This window comes from Camelus bactrianus, chromosome 19 (genome assembly GCF_048773025.1).
Source record: "Camelus bactrianus isolate YW-2024 breed Bactrian camel chromosome 19, ASM4877302v1, whole genome shotgun sequence".
Classification (NCBI taxonomy): Eukaryota; Metazoa; Chordata; class Mammalia; order Artiodactyla; family Camelidae; genus Camelus; species Camelus bactrianus.
The window spans coordinates 711,428-739,039 of record NC_133557.1 but is presented as its reverse complement, the minus strand read 5'-3'; the positions used below and the strand labels follow the sequence as shown (position 1 = coordinate 739,039).

At 41.9% G+C, this 27,612-nt stretch overlaps 1 protein-coding gene across 1 annotated transcript in view; it reads right to left on the bottom strand.

The window, feature by feature from the left end:
- The window catches only part of SPTLC3 (serine palmitoyltransferase long chain base subunit 3), a 136,292-nt gene that overhangs the window by 36,024 nt on the left and 72,656 nt on the right, over window positions 1-27,612 (bottom strand). Inside the window, exons 7-8 of the mRNA XM_074346915.1 lie at window positions 12,923-13,028; window positions 3,540-3,759 (exon numbers count right to left, since the gene is read on the bottom strand). Coding sequence (XP_074203016.1) covers window positions 3,540-3,759; window positions 12,923-13,028 — 326 coding nt within the window. The remainder of the gene's footprint in view (window positions 1-3,539; window positions 3,760-12,922; window positions 13,029-27,612) is intronic.

Sequence of the window (27,612 nt, the reverse complement as noted above, 5' to 3'; positions counted from 1 at the left end):
CCAAATACATTTTCTTACATGACACAACTGGTTGCTAATGGGTGCAGTTCTGACCTTGATCTGCTCCATAAAGATTTCTAGAGCCTCGTTGAAACTGTTACTAGGAATATTGTCCCTCTACCCCTAACACGGATGTTGACAGTTAAAAAGAGAGTGAAGAGCTAGGCAGTTTTATAGTTTTCTAGAATTTTAGAGCCAAGTGATTACTTTCAAATCTCAAGATTTACTAGGAGCCCTATGAGCATAGTGAACTTGAAATTATTAAGATTTCAGGAAAACATAAAGTCCTAGTGTGTGCACTTTAACATTTTTTATGGATAATTTTGTTGCTTTTATACTCATTGGTTTGGAATCTAGAATGCTGGATATTTTGCAATACTCCCCACATCGAGATATATACTTCAAAATATCCAGAAAAAAATATGTATGATGATATTCAGAAAACTAAACTCCAGTTATTTAACTAGATAGTAGGAAGATATCTTTTCAAAGATCTTTAGCATTTTCCCATCCTACGTCCTAGCAATTAAAAAGCGTAGTTTAAAACAAACTGTGATAATTCTTCACAACATTCTTCAAAGTCCAGGGGAATAAAAACTATGATTTAAATTGAAACTACACATAATTTAAAATTAACATAATTTCACAAATTAAAGGCACAGAGGAGCAGATGCATAAGTCCCATTGACTTATGGTCTCACTAGGCTGGAAGGAAACCAGTTTACCTGGGTTTGTCACAGTCTCACCAAACGACTCCGGACAGGTATTTTATCTGACTGATTTTCAAATCATCAGGGAATGACATATGCAGACACTTTCTCAAGTGGTCTCCTATCTCCTGCTCACCCTCCACGTCTTGAAGACTGCCCTGCATTCTAGGTTTTTCGTCCTGTATGTCAGGGCGGTAGGTCTCTGTTCAAGCCAATGGGTCTCTGCCTAAGACGCTCTAATTCCTGCTGCCACCTAGTGGTAAATTCGGAGGCTGCAGTGTAACACCAAGGGGGACATCAGAGGAGATGGGGTGGAGAGGGGAGGAGTGGGAGAGAGGGCACAGGTAGGAGGGAGAATGATGACTTTGGGCCCAAGTATGCATAGAATGAAGTGTTTAAACAGAAAAAAAAAATCTATAAACGGTTTCTTCATCCTGATTAATGTAAACAATAAATAAGTTACAGTTGCTCAGTATCTACCCCAAATCAATAAAAGTTACATAGACAAGATCAATTACACTTTTGAAGTAAATCCACCAGACTTCAGGATGGAGAGTATGAGATAACCACAATGAACTGGTCGGAACTTCAGACCGTCAGGAGACTTTGTTTAAAGTGGGTTTCAGAGGGAGGGTATAGCTGAAGTGGTAGAGCACATGCTTAGCATGCATGAAGTCCTGGGTTCAATCCAAAGCACCTCTATTGAAAATAAATAAATCTAATTACCTCCCCTCGCCAAAAATAATTAAAGAATACAATCATAAATATAAATAAATAAAATATTTAAAAAAATAAATGAAATGAGTTTCAATGATAGAACTCTAAGGGGAAAATTGTGACAGCTACCAAATTTGACATTTCAAGCATCCACTCACTTCAGTTTATTCAGGTGTTGTTGGTTCAGGAAGCAGAGTTATGCTTGGTGAGAAAAATCTGTAGCTCAGAACTGCTGCTAAAGTCATCACAAAGCACAAGTTCACAGAACAGAATAGCCAGGGTGAGGGCACTCCTAAGTTTGAGACCCTCTGATCCCACGGCTTTGACAGTCGAGGAGAGGAACATTTAACCTCTCACCAGATTCAGCGAGTTCTGTAGCATCCTGGGCATTCCCTATGTTTTTAGCATCTCCCAGCTAACTCCCTCAGGCCAGAGGAGGAAGGATGAACAATGTGCCGAGCTCGGAAGATAGTGATGCTTATGGAAGGGTTAAGATCACTGAAAGCTCTGGACATTTTAAGCATTTGTGCACCTCGTGGCAGTGTGAGTGGCCACAATAAAATCTGTTGTTCTAAATCCTGGGCTTTCAAAACCAGACTGTTTTCCACTGTAATTCCTGGTCTGTTGAACCGGTTTCCAAGAGTCTAATCTCCTGTTCCTGCTGGTAACGATGAGTAAGGATTTGGGAATTTCAGATGAGCTGTTAGCCACCACCTGCCTGCACTGCTTTTGGGCCTGCTGTGCCCTCCTAGGTGGAGCCAACACCACCCTGACAGTGTCTTGGGACAGGCGTAGACCTGTAGGAGGAGCTACTAGGATTTGGACAAAACTGTCATATGAGGGAGCAGATGGCTGAGTCTTATCCCTCAAACCCAGGTTTTAATATTTCATTTTCTTCCTCTCCTTCTCCTCCCTCTTCTTTTACAATTTTTTTGAACCTTTGTTTTGTGTTGGCAACCCCCCTGGTGATATTAGCACTAGAATGAAAGGTGTGAATAAAAAATGTTGCAAGCTATATTAGTAAACAAGGATGCTGTGGCCATCAAGTCATCAGCTGCTGCTGCCACCCCCTGACAGTGAGCGAAGGGAAGTCAGGATGGAGATAAACAGGCAGCACAGCCTCTGCTGCCATCCCCAAAAGTGTCCCCAAAGTACTCAGGATGGGAAAGGACAGGATACTGACCCTAAATAGCACTAAATTCCTTAACTTGAGATGTCTGGTTTTCCTTAATTAACAGTAATCTTTTGATGTTCCGACCACCTGATCTTTTCTGGAAAAATTCATGTATCCTGGCTTCTGCCTTTCCACTTTGGAACAATCTCTTAGAGTGATCTGAGAGGCTGCCTCCTGGGTTTGAGTCCTCAGAAAATCCACCAAAAAACCCCATAACTCTCAGCTTTTAGGTTGTGGATTTTGTTTCGTTTGACAGAGGGATAACACTCACTTAAGAGTCTAATCCCGTCAGATCAGAATCTGAAGTCATGTAGATATTGGAGGATGACAAATCTTGACCCATAGCTCATCCAAAATTGTAGGAGAGAATTATTTTGCAGAGGAAAAATCTCAGAAAAAGACATTTCTGATCTTGCTGCTATTTTGATTAAAACTCTTAAAACCCACATCTTGTAACACAGGGTTAGACTCCTTAACATCTGACCTTTGTCCACTGTTTCTACCACCCACCTTTTGTTTTTCATGCCACACGAACCAAACTACTTGCAGTTCTGTAACATCCCATTATCACTTCTGTGGCTTGATACTCATGAGTCCCTCTTTCTGAAATATACTCTCCCCCATCATTTGTCTACAAGACTGACATTCATTCTAAGGCTTCTTAGATTCTGCCCAGCAGAGGTCATCATCCCTCTCCTTTGTACTAAGTCTGTGCCTGTGAACACAGTGCTGTCTTTTTATGCTCACGTGATCACTCATCAGGCTCATCTGCTCTATCAGAGGGTGAGCTCCTTGACCTTCTGGGTCTGACCTGGCTGTTATCACACTGCAGCTACCTGTGCTGATGGATCAAAGTGTGCTGAGCTGAACTGGAGCACTCATGGGAATCAGAGAACCCCAAAGAATGCCTTCCCAGGCACAAGGGACATCTCTCTTACCTTTCTTCCAGCTATGTAACCTCCTGAGGCTCCAAAGCTTTTGGTGAATGTGCCCATGCACACATCAACATCTCTGGGGTCCATTCCAAAGAACTCCACCACACCACGACCGCTGGGGCCCACAGATCCGATACTGTGAGCTTCATCTATGTAGAGGTAAGCCTTGTATTTCTTCTTTAGGGCCACGATCTGGGGCAGACGCACGATGGAACCTTCCATGCTGGAGCATAAGAAGAAATGCTGGTCACCAGGCAGCACCCTCCTGGGAAGCTCTGTGTCACCTGCCTTTCAGTACTTCTCAGACAGCCTGCCCGATGCCAGACAGGGATGACAGCAACAGGCCTTTCCTTTTCTCTTAAGGCAAATTTTATTTGGTTGAGAAAACCTTCCCAATCTTGTAAGGCTACTCTGGCAGTATTTTACTTGGGGAAAAATAATTTACATTCAATGGATTTACATGCCTTGAGTTGTTATTGCTAATTCCCAAGCAAACAACTAGCGACTGCCTTGATGATGAGTTTATTTGTAAAGCCACCTAGGGTAGCTAGACTGATCATGTTGGATTCTAGGGATTTTGCTAGTTTTAATTAAATTGCTCTGTGGTGATCCATCTTTATCAGTCTGCTACTATCTTTTTGGCCAGTTCTGTGTGGCCTAAACTCAGTGCTTGAATTACCGAAGATGAAAAGAAGGAATTAAAAACACACAAAAGAACTTTAAGACATCATAATATTAATTGATGCATAGGAGAAAGTCCTTGGGCTCTCCTGTCCAGTCCTCATGAACTCAGTCTTATTCGAGGCACCTGGTGCTGTCCCTTCTTTCTCTTCCTTCAGGGCAGTGGTTCTCAGTCCTGAGTGAGCATCAGAATCCCTTGAATGATTTGTTATAACACAGATTGCTGGGCTCCACCTCCAGAGTTTCTGACTGAGTAGGTCTGAGGTGGGCTGAGAATTTACATTTGTACTAAGCTCCAGATTACAGCACTGCTGGTTGGAGACAGTACTCTGAGAACCACTGCTCTAGATAAATTTTGTTTTAGTCCCAACTGCTAAATTTTTCATGGTATTATTGTAATTTGGTAAATTTACATGGTATTATAAATTGCAAAAACACTTCAAGTTCTCCAGCAAAGGTAAACAAGGCAGTAAATAAGCAAGAAAAATCAGCATTCATATTTACATGGTGCCTCTGGAACACAATGAATTTAAAAGAACTTTTGTCTTTAATCAGTTCTCAGAACACTTTGTCAGCTGTGTCTACACTGTGTACCGTTTTGACTGATCTGACAGGCAAGTTCTGTGAAAACTCACAGACTTGCACCCTTACCCCACAAAGGGGCTTGTCAAGCAATTCAAGCAACCCATCATCTTAGTTCAAGAATGAGTCAGTTGACCGTAAGAGAGAGATAACTTCTCCCTTCTTCTTACTTAATTTATTTAATAAATTTGATGTATTAAAAATAACAAAATTTAAGGCATTCAGTCAAAACAGTTTGGCTGTTACATAGTTACCTAGACCAATGGGTGCTGGATGTAGCATTTGTGCTTTATTTATTTTTTTTTTTAAGGACTTTATTTTTCAGAGCAGTTTTAGGTTCACAGCAAAATTAAGTGGCGGGTAAAGAGATTTCCCACATACCCCTGGCCCCCTATATGCCTAACTTCCCCTGTTATCAGCATCACCCACCAGAGTGGTACCAATGTTACAACAGATAAACCCACACTGATACATCATCATTCAAATCTCATGGTTTGTATTGGGGTTCACTCTTCCTCATATACGTTCTGTGGGTTTGGACAAATGTATAATGCCATGTATCCATCATTATAATATCCTACAGACAATTTTCACTGCGCCACAAATTCACTGTGCTACACCTCTTCATCTCTTTCCCCACCCAACCTCTGGCAACCGAGGATCCTTTTACTGTGTCCATAGTTCTGCCTTTCCCAGAGCATTATGAGGTTGGAATTGTACACTATGTTACCTTTTCAGATTGGCTTCTTTCACTTAGTAATATGCATTCAGGTTTCCTCCATGGATTTTCATGGTTCAATAGCTCATTTGTTTTTAGTGCTGAATGATATCCCATTGTCTGGATGTTCCACAGTTTATTTATCCAAGCACCGACATTGAAGGGCATTTTGGTTGCTTCCAAGTTTTGACAATTATGAATAAGGATGCTATAAATACCTGTGTGCAGGGTTTTGAAAACACAAGTTTTCAGCTCCTTTGAGTAAATACCAAGGAGCAGGATTGCTGGATTGTAAGGTAAGAGTATATTTGTAAGAAACCACCAAACTGCCTTCCAAAGTGGCTGTACCATTTGCATTCCCACCAGCAGTGAACGAGAGCTCCAGGTTGCTGCATATCCTCACCAGCATTTACTATAGTCAGTGTTCCTGAGCTTCTAATCAGTGTACAGTGGTATCTCATCGTGTTAATTTTAATTTCCCTGTTCGCATATGGTATGGCGCACCTTTTCATGTGCCTATTTCCATTTGTAAATCTTTTTTGGTCTGATATCTGCTAAGGTCATTAGCCCATTTTTCTAACCTGGTGGTTTGTTTTCTTATTGTTGAGTTCCAAGAGTTCTTTGTATCTTTTCCATAACATTCCTACATCAGATGTATCTTTTGCAAATATTTTCTCTTGTCTGTGGCTTGTTTTCTAATGCTCTTGACATTGACTGGCAGAGCAATGGTTCTTAATTTTAATCAAGACCAGCTTTTTGCATTTGTTTTCTCAAAAGATCATTCTGAATGGCTGTTTTCAGATTTTAATGAAACAAAGATCAGAGTCATTTCTCTTATGTAAGTTTGTGAGTTTGTTCTACCATTTTCTTAGAGGAATTGCTTGTTAAAGTTGTTTCCACTAAGAGGGAGGAGGTTCAGCTCTCTGACAGCCCACGCTGAGATGGTAGCCACACCACTTACTAACTGAGGACCTGAGCAACTTACACGATGTTCTCTGTCTCAGCTTCCTCAGATGTAAGATAAGCACAATGGAGTCACGCTGCTCCCAAGGTCTTTATAAGGACGACTAGAAACAATGCTTGTAAAGTGTCTGACATACAATGAGCTCACATTGAGTTGTCTCTGTTCTCAGAAGGAGTTCAGGTGGAACTGGTTGCAACGATGAGCCCTAATGTGAGAAATTGGGAGCCCTTGCCAATGCTCTGTGTTGGATCTTCTAGGAAAAAGGGTGTAAATAGCTGTATGCCCTGAAAAATTCTAGAATCTTCTTCTTACCTTTTAAAATGTTATAAGTTGGTAACACAAACAGGCTAAAAAATTGAACATGTCACAAATAGCCAATCTTGTTCAGGAACTGAGTTTGGCAGGAGCCAGAATTGAACTTAAATAGTTTGCAGACACTCAGGGCAGCTAATTAGCCATCTTTGCTGGGGCTGGACTAGCTGATATTAGGAGTCTGTCCACCTGGTTTATAGTTCTTCCTCTAAGATCAATGACTCTATGATATTTCCCATATCTGAAGTTAATACAGGGCACATATACATCCACAGAGAACTCAGTTTTTATAAAAAGTTATATTCACCTGCACTAAGTTTTCATTTACTCAGTGTGACCAGATTTGAATTGAACCTTTTCCTTTTGTGGGATATTGAGTTTGTGTACATAAGAAGGCTGTGTTATTCCTGTGAGTTGCTATCAAATAACACTGTGCCAAAAATGATAAAAGAAAACAAGAACAGCATTTGACATTTTCTTCCTGAGTGGAAGTTTGTTCTCTTTTGACTTCAATAGAAAAAAAAAAAAAAAAACTAAAATACACCTGCAGGTAAATATAATTCCACCAATTAATCTGAAGCCCTGTGCAGGGACCTGAATTATTCTTATACCAGCAAGCCAGTGAGTAATTTCTTTATATATTTTCTATTACATAATGTATTAGCTAAGTGACAAGACTCCTTTTAGAAATCTCCCTCTCACCACCTTCTCCTCCACATAAAAACCATATTACCCACTGGCAGGTTTGGGAATGAAACCACTGGTGTGCCAACTTACATGGTGAAAAAATCTCCTTGGTGGCCCGAAGTATAATCCAGGAGAAGAAAGGGAGGTAGAGAGAGAGGAGGGAAAAGAGCTAAGATTAATTAAAACTAGAGTAACTACTGTTTTCTTTTTCTTTGTCTTTATTTGCTTGAACATACAGATACAGGTTAGAGTTTACCACCAAGGTTCTCAGTCTTTCAGCTTACATTATTTTGGGCAGAAGAGTGGCTTACATTCTTAGAGAAAATGGAATTCTGAGATTTCAATGTTTGTTTATATGTATTTTTTGGAAAGGCTGGATAGTATTTCTTGATTAGTTTTATCTTGAAAGTTCAGGCTCCAGTATGCTAGTTTATATGCCAGGATATTTGAGATCCCTCTTCCCATCTCTAGTGTATTTTTGAATAATACTGAGATTTCTCAACCACAGGGAATCGACAACTAGACTTCTCAGAGACACAAAACTAGAAGAGAGTGACTTTATAACAACACTTAAAGGAAAATGAAGATGAAAACAATTTTTAAACCTCAAATCATGGAATCATAGAACGCTAGATGTCAAGTTTCAATGTCCCTATTTTACAGATGCAGAAACTAAGCCCTAGAGAGGTTAATGGAGAAAGTCAAATGGATGACCTTGCATTGTCCATGTCTACTTCATTGGATGTGGACATGTGGGCTGACTGTCTGTTTACCCTGGGCCTCTGTCCCAGCAGGGCCACCTGGTTTGAATCCCAGCTCTGTTTTATCGCAATTATCTGCCCTGGGGCAAGATCTCTAGGCCTTGGAACCTCAGTGTCTTCATCCTCACAATAACTCAAGAGTCCTGGGGAAGCTGACCCAGGTTGGCCCACATGAAATGTTTAATAAGGAGTAGACATATGATAAATGTGAGTCCTGTCTCTGAGTCCCATCCTCCAGGTGTCAAATAGCTTCACTATGCAGATGGATTATTGTCTTCCAAGTTGCAGCTTCCTCAACTGGACATAAATTTAATGATGCAGACAGCTGTCCCTGGTTGTGGGTTCACTGTGGTCTGGGCTTCTGCCAAGCACTAGCTTCTATGATCTCATTTAATTCTTACAATAGAGCCCTATGAAGGGGACATACCTGTAGGCAGCAACACAGGATTGAACCCATGACCTAGGCCCCCCACAAATCCTGACTCCCCTGTTTATATATAAATAATAATATCTACATAATCTATTGATTATGACATTATTATTGTTACTATAATTATTATCATAACTGCTTTTGTGGAGTTTGCTGACTTCTCAGATTTGGTGTGTAGCCTTTCTATCTTGATACCTACCTGAAAATGTCTGATTTTGTTGGATGCTCTTTTCTGGAGTTTTGAAAATTGATTTATGTGAGTTGCCCGTGGTGGGGGAAGTTTGCCCGTGGGGGCAAACCACAAGTCAGAGATAAAAAAGATCTGGGAGGGAAAACTCTAAGGAGGCTTTGTGTAGACAGCAACAAGTATGTGTCTATAATATATCTCTAAAGAGTAGAAGTGCATATGTGAAGCATTGATTTCACATTCCTAACCCTGGCCCTTTGGAAAATTTTACGCAGAATAGTTTCATTTTCTGGGTATAGCAGCAAGTAAGAACATCCATATGTTCTAAAACTCTAGTCTAGGCTAGCCTTATGTTACAGATGAAGAAATTGAGTCCCCAGGAGGCACTGAGACCTGTCTAAGATGCCTTGTTTCCAGCCTTTTAGGTCACAGTCTCATCTAAAGACAGTATTTCTGTGCAGATAAGATAAAAGAAACCACTCTGTGAACCACGTCCATAGACAGTGGAGACATCCCTCTGTATATGGATCAGGTTGCTTGAGCTGCTGTGGTAGACTGCCTTCAAAGGTGGCTATCTGCAAGTCTTCCCAGCCCAGTACACACAAGCCAACCCTCCCACATAGTGGTGGGGTCTATTTCCCCTCCCCTTGAATCTGGGCTGCCCTTGTGACCAATAAGTTACAGCATAGTGATGCTGTACCAGTGCGGGGCCTAGCCCTTAAGTGCTGGCAACTTCTGTTTTCATCCTCTTGGAAGCCGGCTGCCATGTTGTAAGGAAGCTCTGGCTAGGCTGCTGAATGACAAAAGCCTTCATACAGAGAAAGCACCCCAGGAAGAGGAGAGAATAAGGCACCTCAGTTTACTGCCAGTACCTAGAGCTCAAATGTGGGAGTGAGGTCATTTTTGGATGTTCCAGCCCCAACTGAATACTTCATTGCATGCAGCCTGATGAATGACCCCAAGCAATGCCACATGAAGCAGAACTGCCCAGTTAGCCCAGACACCCCACAAAGTGTGGGAATCATCACTCAGTGCTGTGTAAGCCATGGTACTTTGGGGTGGCTTGTTTCACTGGGCTGTCACCATTGCTAATGAACCCAAAGCTGTGGTTTGGTGACAAAGTCCAGACCTGGCTCCCCTATTCTCCTGAGATCACAGTAGGACCCAGGCCCAGCACAGCCATTAACAAGCGCTGCCACTGGAGTGGTTTCTCTGGGTAACTGGTGGGGATATTTGACAGTGAACCCCTGGTAGTCCACTTAATGTCAGCCATGATCAAAGGGCTGAGAACACAAGTTCCCATTAGTGGAGCCAAGTTCTGTTTATGTGCAGTTGGGTTCTGTTTACTCTGGTTAAAGGAGACGCCCAGCCTGCCCTCCCTCAGCAGATCCAGGCCTGGCTGACAGGAGTTTAGATAATGGCTCTCCTTCCAGGCTGGTATCTGGCACACATCATACAGGGAGAAAGACCCATGCTTGAGGTTACAGCAGCCAAAAATCAAGATGAGATTATTTCCTAAAAGGAGCACGTTCAGGGTCAGTGAGTGGTTAAACTCTTCTATAGCAGACTTTCTCAACCTCCACGCTATTTGTGGGAGCCCATGATTGGGTTAATAAATTGTAACAGACACCAGCCACTTGTGACCTTTAAGAAGAACAAATGTGCTTTGCTAGCAGGAGCCTGTGCATCTGCACTGCTGTCTCCTTGCTGTAAAAAGCAGAGATAATGCCTTGCTTGCATAGTTGAGGTTCTAGCTTAGGGTTCCTTCTGCAATGGCAGAGCCATTGTGTGTCCCTTGCTATAAGCACAGGACATGGCTTGTTTATCATAAGCATAAGTTCAGGGTTTACTCTGCTTGTTGCAAAGCGAGGACCCATGCCCTCAGCTATAAATGCTGGGCATGTTTTCTGCTGTTTAAATAGTCTATAATACCCAAGTCAAGAAGATGGTGGTCTAGTGGTCTGTTCTGTAATCAGCTTCTTACATCTGAAGAATGTACCTTGTTTCCCTCCGTCCATGACTGCCCTAAGGATAAATTAACCCTTTGTACCCATGTGGAATTCATGATCTCTACCCTATCCTGTTTTTCCTTAAGCTCCTGCATTCCATGACACAATTGTTTGTGATCTTTTTTTGATTGTGCACAATAAATATGGGAGTATTTGAGAGGCTCGGGGAGTTGGTCTCCAACTCCCTCTCACTCTCTTGAGTTTCCACCCAGTCTTGAGTAATTCATTCCATCGCAGTGAGAATTCTGCCAGACAGAACCTACAACTGTTGACATTTTGAGCTGGATAATTCTCTGTTGTGGGGGACTGTCCTGTGCATTGTGGGAGGTTTAGCGGCATCCCTGGCCTCTGTCCACCAGATACCAGCAGACCTCTACTCCAGTTGTGTCAACTGAAAATTGCCCAACATGCCTGGGTGGTGCACTTGGTGGGGGAGTGATTATGTTAGAGCAGGCAGATAGCTAGATAAGAACAGAGAAAGGGGGGCATGGACCAAATGGCAGGAATTGGGCAGGAAGGAGGGACTGGCCAAATACAGAAACCATACATCATGTAAGCACCAGAGGTCCCTGGGCAGAGAAGGAAAAGCAGGACCTTCTGAGCTTATAAGTGGTCACATCTTTTGGGGTGGTGAGTGGCCTGGAGGCCAACAAAGAAAGGTGAGAAAAGGCAAGAATCTATAGGGTTCAAAAAGAATCTTTTGCTCTCATGAGCAAATACCCTCATTTCAATAAAATTAGCCTTGCATATTAGAAGTATCCATCATGCATGAAGCCATGACACTTCCAATCAGACTTAATAAGGACAAAAATCCCTTCTCCCTTTGGAAAGGTGGAGTTAGAATGAAAATCAGGGAATATGACTCCAAATCTTTCCCTTCCCAATAAGTATTTTTCCCATTCATTTTTACACTGTATGTAACCAATCTGACAAAAAAACAAAACAAAACAAAACAAAACAAAAAACCTCAGGGCAGCTGCTTGCCTGAGCCTGCCCGCTCTCGCCTTGAGAGTGTACTATCCATCCCTTAATAAATCCTCACTTTGCTTTCTTAATGTCTGAGTCTTGTCTCTGAATTCATTCTGGGACACGACAAGAACCTGGACACCGGCTACATCTACCAGCAGCAATTAGATCAGCTGCTTGAAAGAAATGCTGCTTCTGATCTCCAGCCTCCTTTGCAGCCACACTCCTCCTTTTTGGGAAATTAAGCCCTCATTCCCTTCCTTTAGTATTGTTCATTTTTCTAGAATCATTTCATAGGAAAGATCACCCTTGATTCCTCTAACATGAGGACTGAGAATTGTTTTAGGAGGGAGCAGCTCCAAGATACTGTTTCCTTGACCTATGGACTTGGGCATCCACCAGAAGAGAAGATTAGAGGTAATTCCCATCCCAGTATCTATAACAGATTTAGAAAGAGAATGAAGCAAATTCAATCACAACCTGCAGTATCAAAGTGCAGCTCTGAATGGCTTAGTGGATGTTTTGTCTGCTCAGCCTAAAAGCTGTGGGAAAACTGAGCATTCCATCAGATGCAAAGACCATCTCCCCCTCTTCCCAGCTCTGGATAAAGAATTGCAATCCAGGTTAGTCTTACCTTGAGAAAAATGTGCAGGCCATCTACATTCTAATGCCAACAATTGGCCAAGTTCCCCCAAGGAACTGGAATTTGGGTGCCATGTTGAATTAGGGGCTGCCATGCACCCATCAGCAACATTAACTATTGCCGTGAAGACAAAGAGTGTGATGTTGAGTAACCCAGCCCCTATAGGCCTTTGAAACTGTGGGGCAGTCAGACGTAGTGGAAAGAATCAACGCAAGTTTGCAATGCCCTGTGGGGACTTTTCTGAGGACACCTTCTCAAGTACACCAGCTTCCAAGGTGCTCCGCCATATGTGTGGTCACTGAAGAGGCAGGTGACCCAACACCTGACATCCCTCCATAACACGTACATCTAGCTCCTTCTTCCATTTAGCGAGAAGAGGCCAGCTTGCCCCAGTTGTCAGCTTGCTGTGGGCCTCAGTGTTAAAATATACCTGGTTATTTACATACCTGTAGATGCCCTCCACTAGGATGAGAATCTTCTTCCAAGCTCTGCGGGTTCGGGGCTGGCCATAGATTACAGCATCTCTCAGGAGCTTCTCTAGGCTTTGCATGTCTTTAAATAATATAAAAATTCAAGTTAGGAGAGAATTTTTCTATTCCTCCTTCATCTTCCTTTTTCAGGAGTCATCAGATTTTTTAGACTTAACCTCAGCTTCGAATATTCATAGGGCAAAATTGGAACCAGATAACACCTAGGGGAAAAGAGGCCTATTTTTAAAATTAATTTATTTTTATTTATTTTTATCAAAGTACAGTTGATTTATAGAGAGACGTCTATTTTTTAGTAAAATTTAACTCTGACCAGATGACCAGTCTGGTTTGTCAAGCAGGCAGAATGAACCTTTAGGGGAGAAACATGGTTTCACACAGGCTCCTACACGGCTCTCCTCTCCTGTCTCAGCAAGATGGAAGCTTTACATTAAATGTGTTTCTTAAGCTTTGTTGCCAGGTTAAACTTGATCCTGAGAGGTGTCCTTAACTAACACCAATCTGTTAGCCCCCAGTGCTTCAGAGTTCAGCAGGGTTTGCCTTAACAGTAGCATTTTTGGCCAGCAGGGGTCTCACTGCCTAAGCATTTGTACCTAACTTTTGCAATCCTCCATCTCTGGAGGTTTCAAAACCTTATGGCAGGGGAACAATTAGCATCTTTTGCAAGTTATTTTGAGGCTTCTGGAAACATTAACAAGAGTTCACAATTATTGGGCTTTCTCTGCATCCCAGGCATCCATCTAAGCATGTTCTTTGTAATAACTCTTGCAATCCTCACAAGACCCTGAGGAGTGGGAGCCTCCATTTTACATTTCAAAAAACCGAGGCAGAGAGAGGTCTGGTAAATTGCCTGAGGTCTATGATCAGATCCAGCAGAGCCAGGATTTGAAACCATGCAGCCTTGTACCCTGAGCCACGTTTGCAACCACTACCTTTTACTGCCTGATATGACAGCCATGGTCCTCTCTTCCCAAACTCCATGGTGATGTACAGCAAGGAAAGATGAAGGTCTGGTCAATTATTCTTGTTAACTTTCAAAATCAAATATAATTAATGGTAACTTTTCACTTATCTGCAATCAAGTGTGGATGGCTTGGGCAAGATTTGCTTACCAACCCAGCTTTGTGTGTGTGTGTGTGTGGTGTGTATGTGTGTGGTGTGTGTGTAGGGGTGTGTGTGTGTGTGTGTGTAGGTGTGTGTGGGTTTAATCTGCAAAGCCCAGAGGAGAGAGAACAAAAGTAGAGGTTTATAGGCATGTTTTTCAGACTCATCATATTTCTGCTCAGGAAACTTTCCCTTTTTGAGAGTCTGAAACTGAATTACTTTAGTTATACAATAGAATTTTAACCAATAGAATTTGACGGAGATGCTGTAGAGCTGCTGATTTGCCTGCTACGTAATGTTCACCAGGCATTTGAGATCCCACTTAAATGCTCAGAGGAAAGACCCAGAAGAGATAAATCTGAACCAGCACAGTCAGTACTGGTTTTGGCCGTTGCTTCAAGCAGCAGACACTCATTGGTTTATCACTGGTCCAGGCTTAAGTTCACTGAGGTTCTTGGTCTCAATGGAGAGCCCCTCAGCTTTGTCTTCTGCCCCTACTCTGTGTTTGGATCTGGTTTAGGGTTTCCTTCAGTGTTCAGGGTGGGCACTGGTGGATGCTTTCACATTTCCACATTGCAACCCTCTACCCCCAATGATGCTACAAGGTATTTCTTTGAAATAGAACTTGGATGTAATATTTTTAAAATGATATAGTACATTTGAACAAATTACATTTAAATCAAGGTGCTGGCAGAAGAAGCAGAGAGGGATAGGATCAATTACCTTGATAACCCAATATGAAAGCCTCTTAATCTGAGGCTTTCCTGGTTAATAGAGTGCCTCCCAAGCTGTCCCCAGCATCCACTCTCTAGTGACTGAATCTTGAGTTCTGGCATTCAGAAAAAGTGTATGACAAGTGATTAGGGGTGCTGTGTTTTAGAATCTCTTGGAAACCCAAGCATTAGATATACTCTTTGACATCCTTTGACAAGAAGACTAACAGTACAAATAATGAAGAAGACAAATAGTTATTGGAAATAGCCTTTTTGTAGTATGCTATCAATAATATTACAATAGAAAAGAACAAATCTGACTCCATATTAGATCTGTTCCTTTGACTTCAATCCTGTGTCCTGTTTTCTGGGCTTAGTCTTGTTAGTTCTGCACATACCTAAAGATAACAAGTTGCAGAATAGAGAATAACATTTGTTTTGTTGGAGATTTTGCAGGAGCACCATGAACAGGCTCACGTCAACAGCTGCAAGAACAAAGAATTCCTACACCAAGAAGTTTGCAACAACCAAGCACACCCCCTCCCGAGAGTCTTTCTATATAAAAGGAGCCTGTATTCTGACTGGGGGAGGATGGTTCTCCAACACATTAGTCTGCCATCTTCTCGGTCTGCTGCCTTTCCAAATAAAGTCGCTATTCCTTGCCCCAACATCTCGCTCCCAATTTATCGGCCTGTTATGCAGCGAGCAGAATGAGTTTGGACTCAGTAGCAATATCTGGCATGATATGGGAACCAACGAACATAAAAAAATGCCATTTTTCTTTTTTTAACAATAAGCCAGAGACTGACTTTTTAGTTGACCTATCAAGGTTAAAACTGGAATTAATCCATTTCATCAGGATAATACAAAGCCCATGAAAGAAGAGATGGAAGAGATGGAGTGCCTTCATTTTATTTTATATCCTGTTTTTTCATCTGCAGAACAGATATAATGATACCCCTGGGGTCAGTATTGTGTCCTGGTCATACAATATTTCCTCATTACAAAATGTACAGGACTTTTTTCATCCTCATCCTACTTGACTTGTGGGCAGCCAGTGACACAATTACACACACTTGAGTTTGCAGCTTCTCCTTATTAGTGTCTGAGAAACTCTTTCTTGGTTTTCTCTTATTCCTCTTCTCGCTCTTCCCAGTATCCTTTGTGGGAGCCATTTCTCCTTTTCACGCTTTTCCTTTTGGGACTTCCTTCAGGGTCCTTTTCTTTGTTTTGTCATTTACTTGCCAGTGGGTCTCACACTTCCGTGAACATGAGTCATCATCTGGGGAACGAGTTACAACGTGGATTCCCCAGCTCACTCCAGAGATTCTGAACAAGTTGGTGTGGGGTGGTGTCTGCAGTGTGCATGTTTGGGGTCTTGGGACTTCTGGGTCCATCATTCAAAGTCACCTCTATTTCAGTTGAAATAATGATTTTTCTCACCATATTTTAGACAAACCCATGGGTACCTGAAACCCAGCATTTCTGAGAGAGAACTTGCAGCAGACTGCACCCCAGCCCCAATTCCTACACCCCCCATTCCAGTCCTCTGGCATGTGACTTCACAGTCCTTCCCACCAAAGGGTGGAGGTTGTATCCTTGCCTGAGACGTAGGTTCAGCCAAATGACTTGCTTTGGTGAATAGAAGCCAGGGAAGGGAGAGCAGGCTAGTTCCAAGCTTGGCTTTAAGAGGTCTTCCATGCTCCTGCTTTCCTCCTGAATTTCTACCAGTAATATGAAGAGAACACTCCCAGACTAGGCCACTGGTCCTGGGAGGGTCCTAGAAAGGCTGAGAGACAAGAAGGGCACAGTCAGCCCAGTCCCTCTGCAGTCATGAGTGAGAAACGTGTGCTATTTGTTGGATGCCACTGAGGTTTCAGGTCATTGGTTATGGTAAGAGCTACTTAACACCGTATCAAAAGCCCTTCCTGATCTGGCCCCTGGCCACCTTCCTGATGTAGTTTCACAGTGTTCCCTGGCACACAGCCTCCCAGCACTTGCTCCTATGTGCTTCCCCTCTCGTCTGTCTGGAGAACCTCCACACACCACTCAAGCCTCCACTCACACTCTTCTGGCCAATAAAACAGATTTTCTTCCTTCTTGGTGTCCTTGATGACTCATCGATTCTGTTTTTAAGCACTCATCATGCTGTTCATTATTTGAACTCATTTCCCTCCATGGAAGGTAGGGACCTTATGTTAGTCATCCTTTTAGCCTTAGTCCTAATGTCCAGTATTAGCACTAAATTGATATTTGATAAGTGAATCCCTTGTCTTTTCATGGAAAATATTATAGACCAGGAAACAGGAAAGGGGATGGCACTTTTGTATCTAAATAGGAATTATGACAAAGAATAACTGTGTCATGCCTAAAACTATATGTATAAACACACACACACACACACATAATAATTAACTGTGTTAGTGGCTTTAGTTTTAAGGGCAGGCAGATATATCTTCTGAGTCTTCATCTAAGATGCTGTGTCTTAGTGACACTACACCATTGACCACTAGATGGCAGCCAGGGAAATAGCATTCTCATTTTGAGAACTTCAGAGAAAATAAACCTTCATCTTTACTGAAGATTTGCTTTGGACTGGGTTCCTAAAATGTTAAAGAAACCCATTTGATTGGGGGAACCAGCTCCCTTCTGTATAATCCACTGCAGGCTTGTTAGTCTCTGAACAGAATAAAGAGATGATGAATGTAAATATTCCTGTTTAAAGAGTTTTCCTTCTGAGACTTGGAACTTACAAGATTTTGTACAGAAATAACACGAGTGTGGTTCCAGGGCCAAAGTAATAAAAGCAAACCCACTGAACTAAATTAGTTGTCATTTAATAATGAATATACTAAGGTTTTGAAAAATCTGTTCATGTAGAGATTATTGTGTTGTTTGTGCAATCAAAACAGTCACATACATATTAGAGGTTGAGTTTGGGAGTTTAAATAAAGCTTACTAACTAAAATGAAAGCAGGACAGAAAACAAGCCTTCAAATAACCTTGATGTGTTTTACATATTTTGCAAATGGAAATGAGAGGAATCCCCAGTCCCTCTGACAGGGGACTCATTGTTTTCAGTGTGAAAGGAGAGTTCCTTGGGGAAAAGCTTTCAGTGGAACTTCAGAAACCCCTGGTGTCCACATACTGGGATCTCTGAGCAGAGGGAAAATCAATCAGCTGTTTTTCCCATGGGGGACAAACTCACTAACCTCTTCACAGAGACTGGACAGAGAAAGGTATCACTTCACCCACTGTGGGATCTCCACCCATGTTAATATCTGGTAGTTTCTCTCTGGTTCTGAGGGCCTTGCTCTATAATTCTACAGTGTGTGGGTTACAGACCCATAGGATTCCAGGGATTGTGGTTTATGTTCTGCAGGCCTTAGGAGAGTCTGCTGCTTCAGCAAAGCACATGCTGACATCTGAAACTGATTTTTACATAATGATGCTTATTAAAGCACTTATCCTTGCACGTTGTTAATCCTCATGATACCACTGAGAAGTGGGAAGAATGATTAGGTGATTTTTTTTCTGATAAGCAAACTAATGCCAGAAGGTTTGTAAAACAAACAACAAGAACAAACAAAATAAAGAAAACACAAAATAAAAAGCAAACAAATAAGTCCTTTAAATCCAAACAAACCAGTTTCTCCTTGGGTTATAAAGACAATTCTGAGCTATGGAAATTAAAAGAATAAATTTGATGCCATCAAGGTTCACCTACACAGTGCTACTGTACAAGGTTGTTATGAAGTTATAATGACACCCTGTGGACTTGTAATCACCACAAATGTGAGTATCACCAACGCCTTAAACATTATTCACCACCAAGTCTGCCTCACCAAGGCGTGTCCCTTTGGCTTGTGAATGCGGGGAGGACTGAACTGGCACAGTGGGTGATGGAACTTGGTGTGGAGGCCACATTCTGGTGCAGAGTAGTCCTGTTTTGTCACAGGCACGGCTAACTGGATTATGGATTTCTAAATACCAGGGGAGGCTGGTTTGTGCCTAAAGCAACTATCAGGCTTAGGTGACAATTACACATTGCCAACCTGTCCCTAATTTGCAAGCTCTGATAATATCAGCAAGCCTCCAGGATCTGGGATAACTACAGGAACTGTCCTGTGAAAAAAGGACACAGGTGAACAACAAAGCATAGTCTTCTCTGAAGGAGGGTTCGGTGTAATTCAGTGTCTGCCTAAAGAGAAGAACTAGGGCTATGGCTTCTTTCCTGCTTTCCTGTACAGACCCACCCTGAAAACCTGCACCAACGTAACGACAAAGAAACAACACTGTCTATTCAGCCCTGGTGGCCTATTTCCTCATCTCTTGTGCAAATGAGCTTTGCTGAGACTTGAGAACCCCTCTCCTGGCCACCCCTCAGTACCCTTCCCCCGTTCCAGAACTGGGGCCCCTGGTCAGGGCTGAACTCCCCGTCTTTTCCCAGTTCCTCCTGTTCCCTCTGAGATACTCAATTCATCCTTCAATATTGAGCCCACATGTGATACATTAAGCAATCGGTACTCAAATACCTGTGAATGATGGTAAATTATTCTTCCTTTTAAGATGGTTTTGCAGGGAGACTTCCCCCTTGTTTAGCCTTTGGGGGAAAACATAATCATAATGGCTAACTCTGGCAAGCAAAGCAAATATTTTTCTCGAAGTCACAAATAGAGAGTCTCTTCTCCATGAGATCAATGAGGGCATTTCTGATGCATTGAAAATTTGATGCCTTAAGTCTTACAAGACAGTTTGGGTAATACTCTGGTTCAGGTTTTCTGGATGGGTCTGTAAATATGTGGACAGCTATCACATGGGCCTTGGTAGGTAAAAGAAGCAAGGTGACCTTCCTGGAAGAACCAAAAGTCAGCTGGCGGCAGAGGAACTGGGCTGGGCAGGGAGTAGGGGGTGCTGGGGGCAGGGCCTGCTTCCCCAGTGGAGAGGGTCATACCAGAAAGTTCTGGCCTTGAGGACACGAGATGAAGAACAGGCAGAGCCTAATGCATGGGGACAAAGTGTCCTGTGTGCTCAGGCTCTGGGCCCAATGTCACATGGAGGGCTCTGATCCTCAGAGTAGGGCCTGTGAAACTAGACAGAGTACTGAGCTGGGACACGGAGTGAGCAGGGTCAGAGTAGGAGGTGAGCCAGGATTCAGGGGTGCTATGGGAGCCCAGGGCTCAGGGGCTCATGTCCAGGTGCAGCAAGGACAACCACTGAACCTGGCTGTGCCCACCTAACCTGACTGCCTGACCCAGGAGAGCTGCCTGGGAGATGGAGGGTACCACACCCTGCATGCATCATGCTACCATCTGGGGACAGCAGTGGGTGGAAAGGAGGTAAAAGTTCATTGCACTTAGAAATGGGAACTCTAGGGTCAGACCTCCTTGATTTAAACCCCAGCTCTGCCTCTTTCCAGCTCTGTGACTCTAAGCAAGTCACCTCTCCGTGTGTGCCTCCTGTTTCTTCATCTGTAAAAAGGGAATAATCTGTAGGTGCCTTGTTGTGGTTGTGAGGCTAAACTGAGTGAATACCTATGAAAATTCATTCCAGCAAAGGTTCAAGACTGTTATTGTTAAAAGAGATAGAGGCAGTTGCTGTATTTATTAAAGGAAACAACATGATTCAGAACTCCAAGTCATACCTTGAGATCTAAAAGGTCATGGTTTGAAAAGTGGTCTAAGGGATGTTTACAGGTTTGACCTTTCACTCAAATGACACCCATGCCCTCATTCCACAGAGAGGTAGGGCTCAGAGTGATCCCACCAACACTGCATGCTTTGTTCCTCCTCCTCCCTGCCTTCAAATGCTTCAGATTCTATCATTGTTCTTTCTACTTTTTTTTCCCAAATCACCCAAAATTCTTGGCCTGCCCAGTCCTCTGACCTCATGACAACTCTCCTAGCTGAAAAAACTTCTCCTTTTTGAAGCCAGCTCAAGAAGCCCTTTGTGACTCACCTGAGTGAGGGCATTATCTACAGCCCCCTAGTGCACGTGTGGTCCTGCCTGCACAAGCAGCTGCAGCATCACCTGGGAGCTCCTCAGAAATGCAGAAGCTCAGACCCCACCCAGATCTACTGAATCAGAGTCTGCATTTTAACAAGACTCCTCCCCACCCCAACCACAGTGATGCCCGTGTACTTTAAAGTCTGGAAACATTGGTCTAGATTCTATATCATATGCAATTACCAGGAGAGTGAACAGATTCAGGGAAAAGAGTAAGTCAATTCTAATTTTCCCAACTCTCTGAAAGAAGAGGTTGACTTTTCCAGAGAGTTAAAACTCAGTCAGGGTTTGAGGTCCTAGGATGGCAGTGTGCTAATATACTCAGTCCCAAGGATGTGTTTATCAAAGGCTTCCAGTTACCCCTTGGGGTTCATATCCATTTCCTCAAATGCACCAGAATCATTGAGGAAAATGAACTTGTGGGTCCCTGGTTGAAGCTGATTTCTTAGCTTGTGCTTTGAAATGGCTGGAGAGTCTGTTTTGTGGCACTGATGAGTCATAAGGGTAAACTGAGGATTGGCTATTTCACTGAAGTTGCCAACTGTAGAAAGTGCAAGGAGAACTTAGCACATAGCCAGAAAAATTCAGAAGCCAAACTTCAGCTTGTGGGTGGAAATTTAGGTTACTAACAGGATAAGCAATCCCACTAGATTGGTTTTCACACAAGAACCCACAGCTCTCGGGGTCCTGCATGTGGCCAGGCAGTGGCTGGATTCAGCCAGTGGATAAAAACATCAGCCCCAGCTGTGCATGTCCTACTTGTACCTCCCAGCCCAGCTCCTTACTGCTAAGACAGGTCATTCTTTGTCCAAAAGGCTTTATTTCTAGCTGTGGTAGCATACTCCATCTGTGTAGGGACAGCCCTCAACCAACCACAAGTGGTAACTGGTGGATAAATACCCCAGCTCCCACCCCTCAGGTGGGATAACACTGAGGCACGTTTATACTGGTGCCCAGCATTTCCTAGTAGGCTGTATCTCCAGTTGTCTATTATGGTAACTTGCTTCACAGAACACCCTTTATTTGCTGCCTCCCCTTCCCTGTCTTCATCCCCTACTTGTCTACTGGCGTGTCCTGGGATCCGTTCCTAAATAAATGACTTGCCCTCACATCTAGGTCTTAGATCTGCTCCTGGGGGAAATGAACAAAGACCAGAGTTACCGACTTGAGTTTGAAAATTGAATCTCACCATATTTCATCTGTGTGTCCCTTAAGGGAGGTCATTTAATCACTTTGAGGAGGGGTTTTATCTCAATAAGTGGGAACAATGAAGAGAAATATGAACCTGGATTTTTGTTAAATTTAGATGAATTAATTATATAAAGGGCTTGATGTAGTGCTTGGCAGCAGAGAATGCTGATCTCTGATATGATATGATCTCAGTAGAGTTGTCCCTCAGTATCCATGAGGGATACTAGGAACCCCTGTGGACACCAAATCTGCAGATGCTCCAGTCCCTTGTACAAAATGGCTAAGTGTTTGCATGTAACCTATACATATCCTCCCACATGCTTTACTTTGATTTACTTTAAGTCATCGCTAGATTACTTATAATGCCTCATGCAATGTGAATGTATCAGCGTTTGTCAACACATGATGAATTAAGGTTTTGCTTTTTGTAACTTTCTAGAATTTTTTTCTGAGTATTTTTATGTGTGGATGGTTGAATCTGGTGCACATGGAACCTGCAGAAATGGAGAGCTGATTGTAACTGTCCACATTCACTATCCAGGAAGGATTAATCCATGGTGATAAGTTCTGCTAAAAATGTGCTTCAGAGTCCTCTGCTTTTCTTTAGAGAGTACAGCCTTAGGGTGTTCTGATTTAATTTCCTTTCAGAATTTTCCTCCTTTTATTCTTCTCAGTTCCTCATTCTGATTTGGTGGGAAATAGAGAAATGATGTATAGCTTGAAAGTATTGGGCAAGCCTGTTTACACTGGATTCAAAGTTTATTATACAGTCTGAATAGTTTTAACAACACTTCAGGTATATTTTTCCCATACAGAATGCAAAAATGCAAGGGCCCAGAATTGTGACTTATTTACAGTTGCTCTAAATATCAAACTGCTATCCACTGGTACTGATCTACATGAAAATAGGACCTTTTCTACCCCAATGTGAGGAATGTATCCTTAATGTGTGAGCAGAGGACACAGAAGGAGCAAAGTTCAGGAAAAAAAGAACAAGTGTAGTTGTGTGAAATCCCATAATCCTGATGTTTATGAACATTCCAGTTTAGGTGGACATCCTTCAGAACTCATCTCACAAGTTATTAGCTCCTGCATGGGCTGGTTGTATGCCTCACACACACACAGGAGGGCAACATCTTCGGCAGAGCCTTGAAAAAATCTCCACATTATCATTCCAATGTGCATGGATATACATTAAGGACTAACGTATCGTTGTCTATGGAGGTATTTAGTATGATCCTGGGAATAGCAAAGCACGAAAGGGAGCCAGCAGTAACTGATGCCTTACGTGTTGTGACTCCAGTTCCAGGAGTCATATGCTCAGTCACAAGCTCAGTTCCAGGCTGCTCCAGTGAGCAGTTATGATCTTGGACAGGTACTAAACAATATTTTTAAGCCTGAACCTCCTCATCTATAAACTAGTACCTATCTATGGGGCTGTCCACAGGGTTAAATAGATACATGAGAGAAGGTCAGTAGCTCAGTATCTGGCACAGGGTAAATTCTCAGTAAGTGCTAGTTGCTGGTATAAAATAATCACAGCTAACATTTATTATAAAGATATAGATAAGAGCTATTATTGATTAGTTGGGGGTACCAAGAAAGAGCATGAGGCATAAGTTACTGAATGCTTTCAGAGCTTTGTAAAACTGGAGGAGAAAATGAAATTCCTGATTGTAATTTCAGCAAAGGATTAAGGAATTAAAATTTTATTTTAAAATAATTTTAAATCCATCACAAAATTTGCAAGAATAAGAACACTACAGAGAACACCCAGTTACTTTTTACCCCAATTTGTCTATGAACACATCATCCCATTTGATTTATCATTGTATCTATTGACCTATCATTGATCTATTTATCTATCTATCTATCATCCATCTAGCTAACTATCTACCTATCTATCATCATCATCTCTATAGAGCCTCCAAAGGAAGACTAGTGAATGGTATAATTTGGGCTGAATTATAGATAATAATAAGTGCAGGATAGAGAAGGTGTGATATTGTGATTTATAATAAGAAATATATGTATTTGGTTTTCCTCCAATCTTCCTGGCACATAGCTGCTAAAGGGATGATAGCTTTATTGGTGTCTTTTATTATGTTAATGACATGACTTTTGGAAAGCACCTGAGGATGGAGACTGATTGCCAGGGATATCAGCTCTGTGATTGGATGGTTGGAATTTTCAGTCCTATCTCTTAACCTCTGCAGAGGGGTAAGGAGTTAGAGATTGAATTCAATTACCAATGGACAATGATTTAATCAACTGTGAGCATGTGATGGGACTTTCATAAAGCCCCAAGAGAATGGGGTTCACAGAGCTTCTGGTCTGGGAAACATCAGCCTGGAGATTCAGGGAGAGAGCTTGGCAACTCCTGCATAATTTCCCACCTCCCTTGCCCTTGGCATCTCTTCCATCTGGCTGTTGTTGAGTTACATCCTTTTATAATTAGCTGGTAATTCAGTAAGTCAGTTGGTTTCCTGAGTTCTATGAGCTGTTCTGGCATATTAGTTAAACCCAAAGAGGGAGTTATGGGAACCTCTGATTTTTAGCTGGTCAGTCTGAAGCACAGGTGACAACCTGGACTTGCAATTGGCATCTGAAGTGGGGACAGTCTTGTGGGACTGAGCCCTTAACCTGTGGAGTCTGATGCTATCACCAGGTAGGTAGTGTCAGAAGTGAGCTGAATTGTAGGATATCCAGCTGGTGTTGTGGAAGTGCTTTGTGATGTGAGAAAACCCTCAACATATTGGAATTCATTCCTGAACTATTAGAGGGTGTAAAGAACTGCTTTGAGGTGAACCAGTGTTTACAAACCATAAAGAAAAGTATTTTCTATCCAATACTGTTCAAAGTTTTAACTTAACTCAAAACTGCTTGTATTTCTGTTTTCATCTCCACTGGACAGATGGGAGGGCTTCTAAATGCTTTGTGCAAAGGGGATTCCTCCAAGGAACAGCATGGCACAAAGCGAGCTGCCCAGGCTCCTTTCACTGCTTCTTGAAGTACATACATCTTAGCTTGTATGCACGTTTTTGTGGTCTTACTTTAACTGGCCAAGGCCTCAAGGTTCTTCTCCAGTAGTTCAGCCCCACACTCAGGATACACTGGGGGTCTTGCTGTCTTTGCACTCTCCAGATTAGTCTTCTGTTTGAAATGTCCTTTCCTTCGTCCCTAATTAGAATTCTCTTAATCTTTCAAAGTCTTAGGCAGATGCTGTCCGTTTTATAAAATCTTCAAAATTACATGACCTCTGCATCCTTCTGGATCACCATAATGTTTTCTACTTTTTTAGTGGCACTGGTGATGAGAATGATGAGGGGAATAATAATCATAGTAACAGAGCAGGTACAAACAATATAGTAGTTTCCATAACTAGGTATATGCTAAGTGCCTCCTCCAACATACCATGACTAAGTCATCATAATTATCCTCATTTTTTGGAATTAGTTAACAGAGATGCATGAAGGTTAAGTAATTTGCCTAGGACCATGTACTTGGGTTAAAGTGTATAACTCTTTAAAATACCAAACAACTGTTTTAAAATTTATATATGCTATATGATAATCAACGTTTAAAGAAAATTTATTTACAAGGAACTGTGCAGATCTTAAGTATAGAATTCAGTGAATTTTAATAAGAAAGTAAGCATCAATCCAGGCAAAATATCAAATTCTTTTCATTCCAGAAAGTTTTTCATGCCTCTTCTGACCAATTTCCTCCCCTACAAGAAGTGTGTATTGTTTTGATTTATATCACCATAGAATAGTCTTATCTGTTTCTGAGTTTTCCATAAACAAACTCATACACTCTTTTGTATGTGGTTTATTTCATTTAAAATGTTGAGTGTCATCCATGTTGTGTGTATCAGTAGTTCATTCCTTTTTTCTTTATAATTGTATTCTATTATATGAATAATGCATAATTTTTTTCTATTCTCCTGTTAATATTTAGGTTATTTCCAGATTTGACCTATTATGAATAAAGCTGCTATGAACATTCTTGTACAAGCCTTTTGTGTGTGTGTGTGGACATATGCTTTCATTTCTCTTAGAAATTCTGATCAGTTAGATTTCTGGGTCATTGTATAGGGGTATGTTTAGCTTTGTAAGAGTTTGCCAAAGAGTTTTCCAAAGAAGTTGTGGCATTTACACTCCAGGAATGGGTGAGAGTTCTAGTTGTTCTATATCTTTGCCAATATTTGATTTTGTCATCTTTTGCATTTTAGCTATTACAGTGGGTGTGAAAAGGTATGGTGGTCAAAGCCTTTACTCTTAACTACTGCCTAATGTCATCATGGCCCTTTTCAACTTCAATCCATGATAATTACCTTTGTATATATCTGCTTCTCCAAATAGACTCTCAGTTATCTAAGGTATTATCCTATCATTTTTATAGTTCTCCAAAGGTCTAACAAAGTGCCTAAATGAGAAGAAGTGTTCAATATATGCTCAACAAGTTTTGGCTCAAAATACTTTCTGCATTTTGTGATTCCCTTTGCCAACTTTAGGCCAAGAGTGTAAGAGTGCTCCTCAAGGTCAGAGGAAGAGGGAGGATAGTTAATATGACAATGTGTGTCTGCTGATATATCTCAGGGCATTCTGGCAAGTTCCAGGGTCAGGCTAGAAAAAATAAGATTAGAAGATAAGTTTCTAGGGCTTATATCCCTCATTATGTGTCAGAATCACATGGGAAGCTTTGAAGAAATACAGCTGCCTTGGTCCCAACCAGATATTTGGATTCAGTTGGTCTGGAGGGGAGTCAAGTCATTGATCATTCATAGATATTCCCTAGATGTTTCTATGGTGCATCTAGAGTAATGGCATTCCACTGCTTTCAGTAGAATGGGGTGAATAAATGAGAGGTTGACACTGATAGATGTCTCCCTCCAAAAGAGAGATTATCACATTTAACCATATCTATGGATGGAACTACAGTTGAATAATTATCAACTATTCCATTTATCCTTCCTCAAGTAGACAGAATCTTTGATCACCAATTGTATGCGCCAAAGAATCAAAAAGGCATAGCACATTATACTAATATCAAAAGCATTTTCCTTCATCTCCTAACAAATTCACTTCCTGAACCCCTAAAAGATGTCTACTCCCAACACCATAAAAGTAATTTGAACCTGGTTGTGACAACTGGTGATAAATGAAACAGAATTGGAGGAACTGAACTTGACTTAACAAAGACTAAAGCCAAGACTGAGTGTTTGATGCAAAATTATGAAATGGAACCAACTAATAGAGAAGCAAGATGGTGGAGTAGAAGGATGCTCGTAGCTCACCCTCTCCCACAAATACACCAAAACTTATATCTATGGACCCATTCAGCCAACCAGAGCACCTGTCGAACTCCGACAGAACATCGCCCTCTTCGAAAGACAAAGACACCAAAAATCTGGTAGGAGAAAAGGAAAAAAGAAAGAAGAAAAAACAAAACAGTGCAGAACTGGTCCCACGGGAAGGAAGTTGCAAAAGAGGAATAGCGCTTATTCACTGGGTCTCCCCCCTCCAACGGAGAGGCCAACTGGATGGAGAGGGAGCATCCAAGGCTCAGATCTGCCCCCAGCACCCCTTGACTGACAGAGTTAAGATAAATGGGCACAAAGATGCAAGCCAG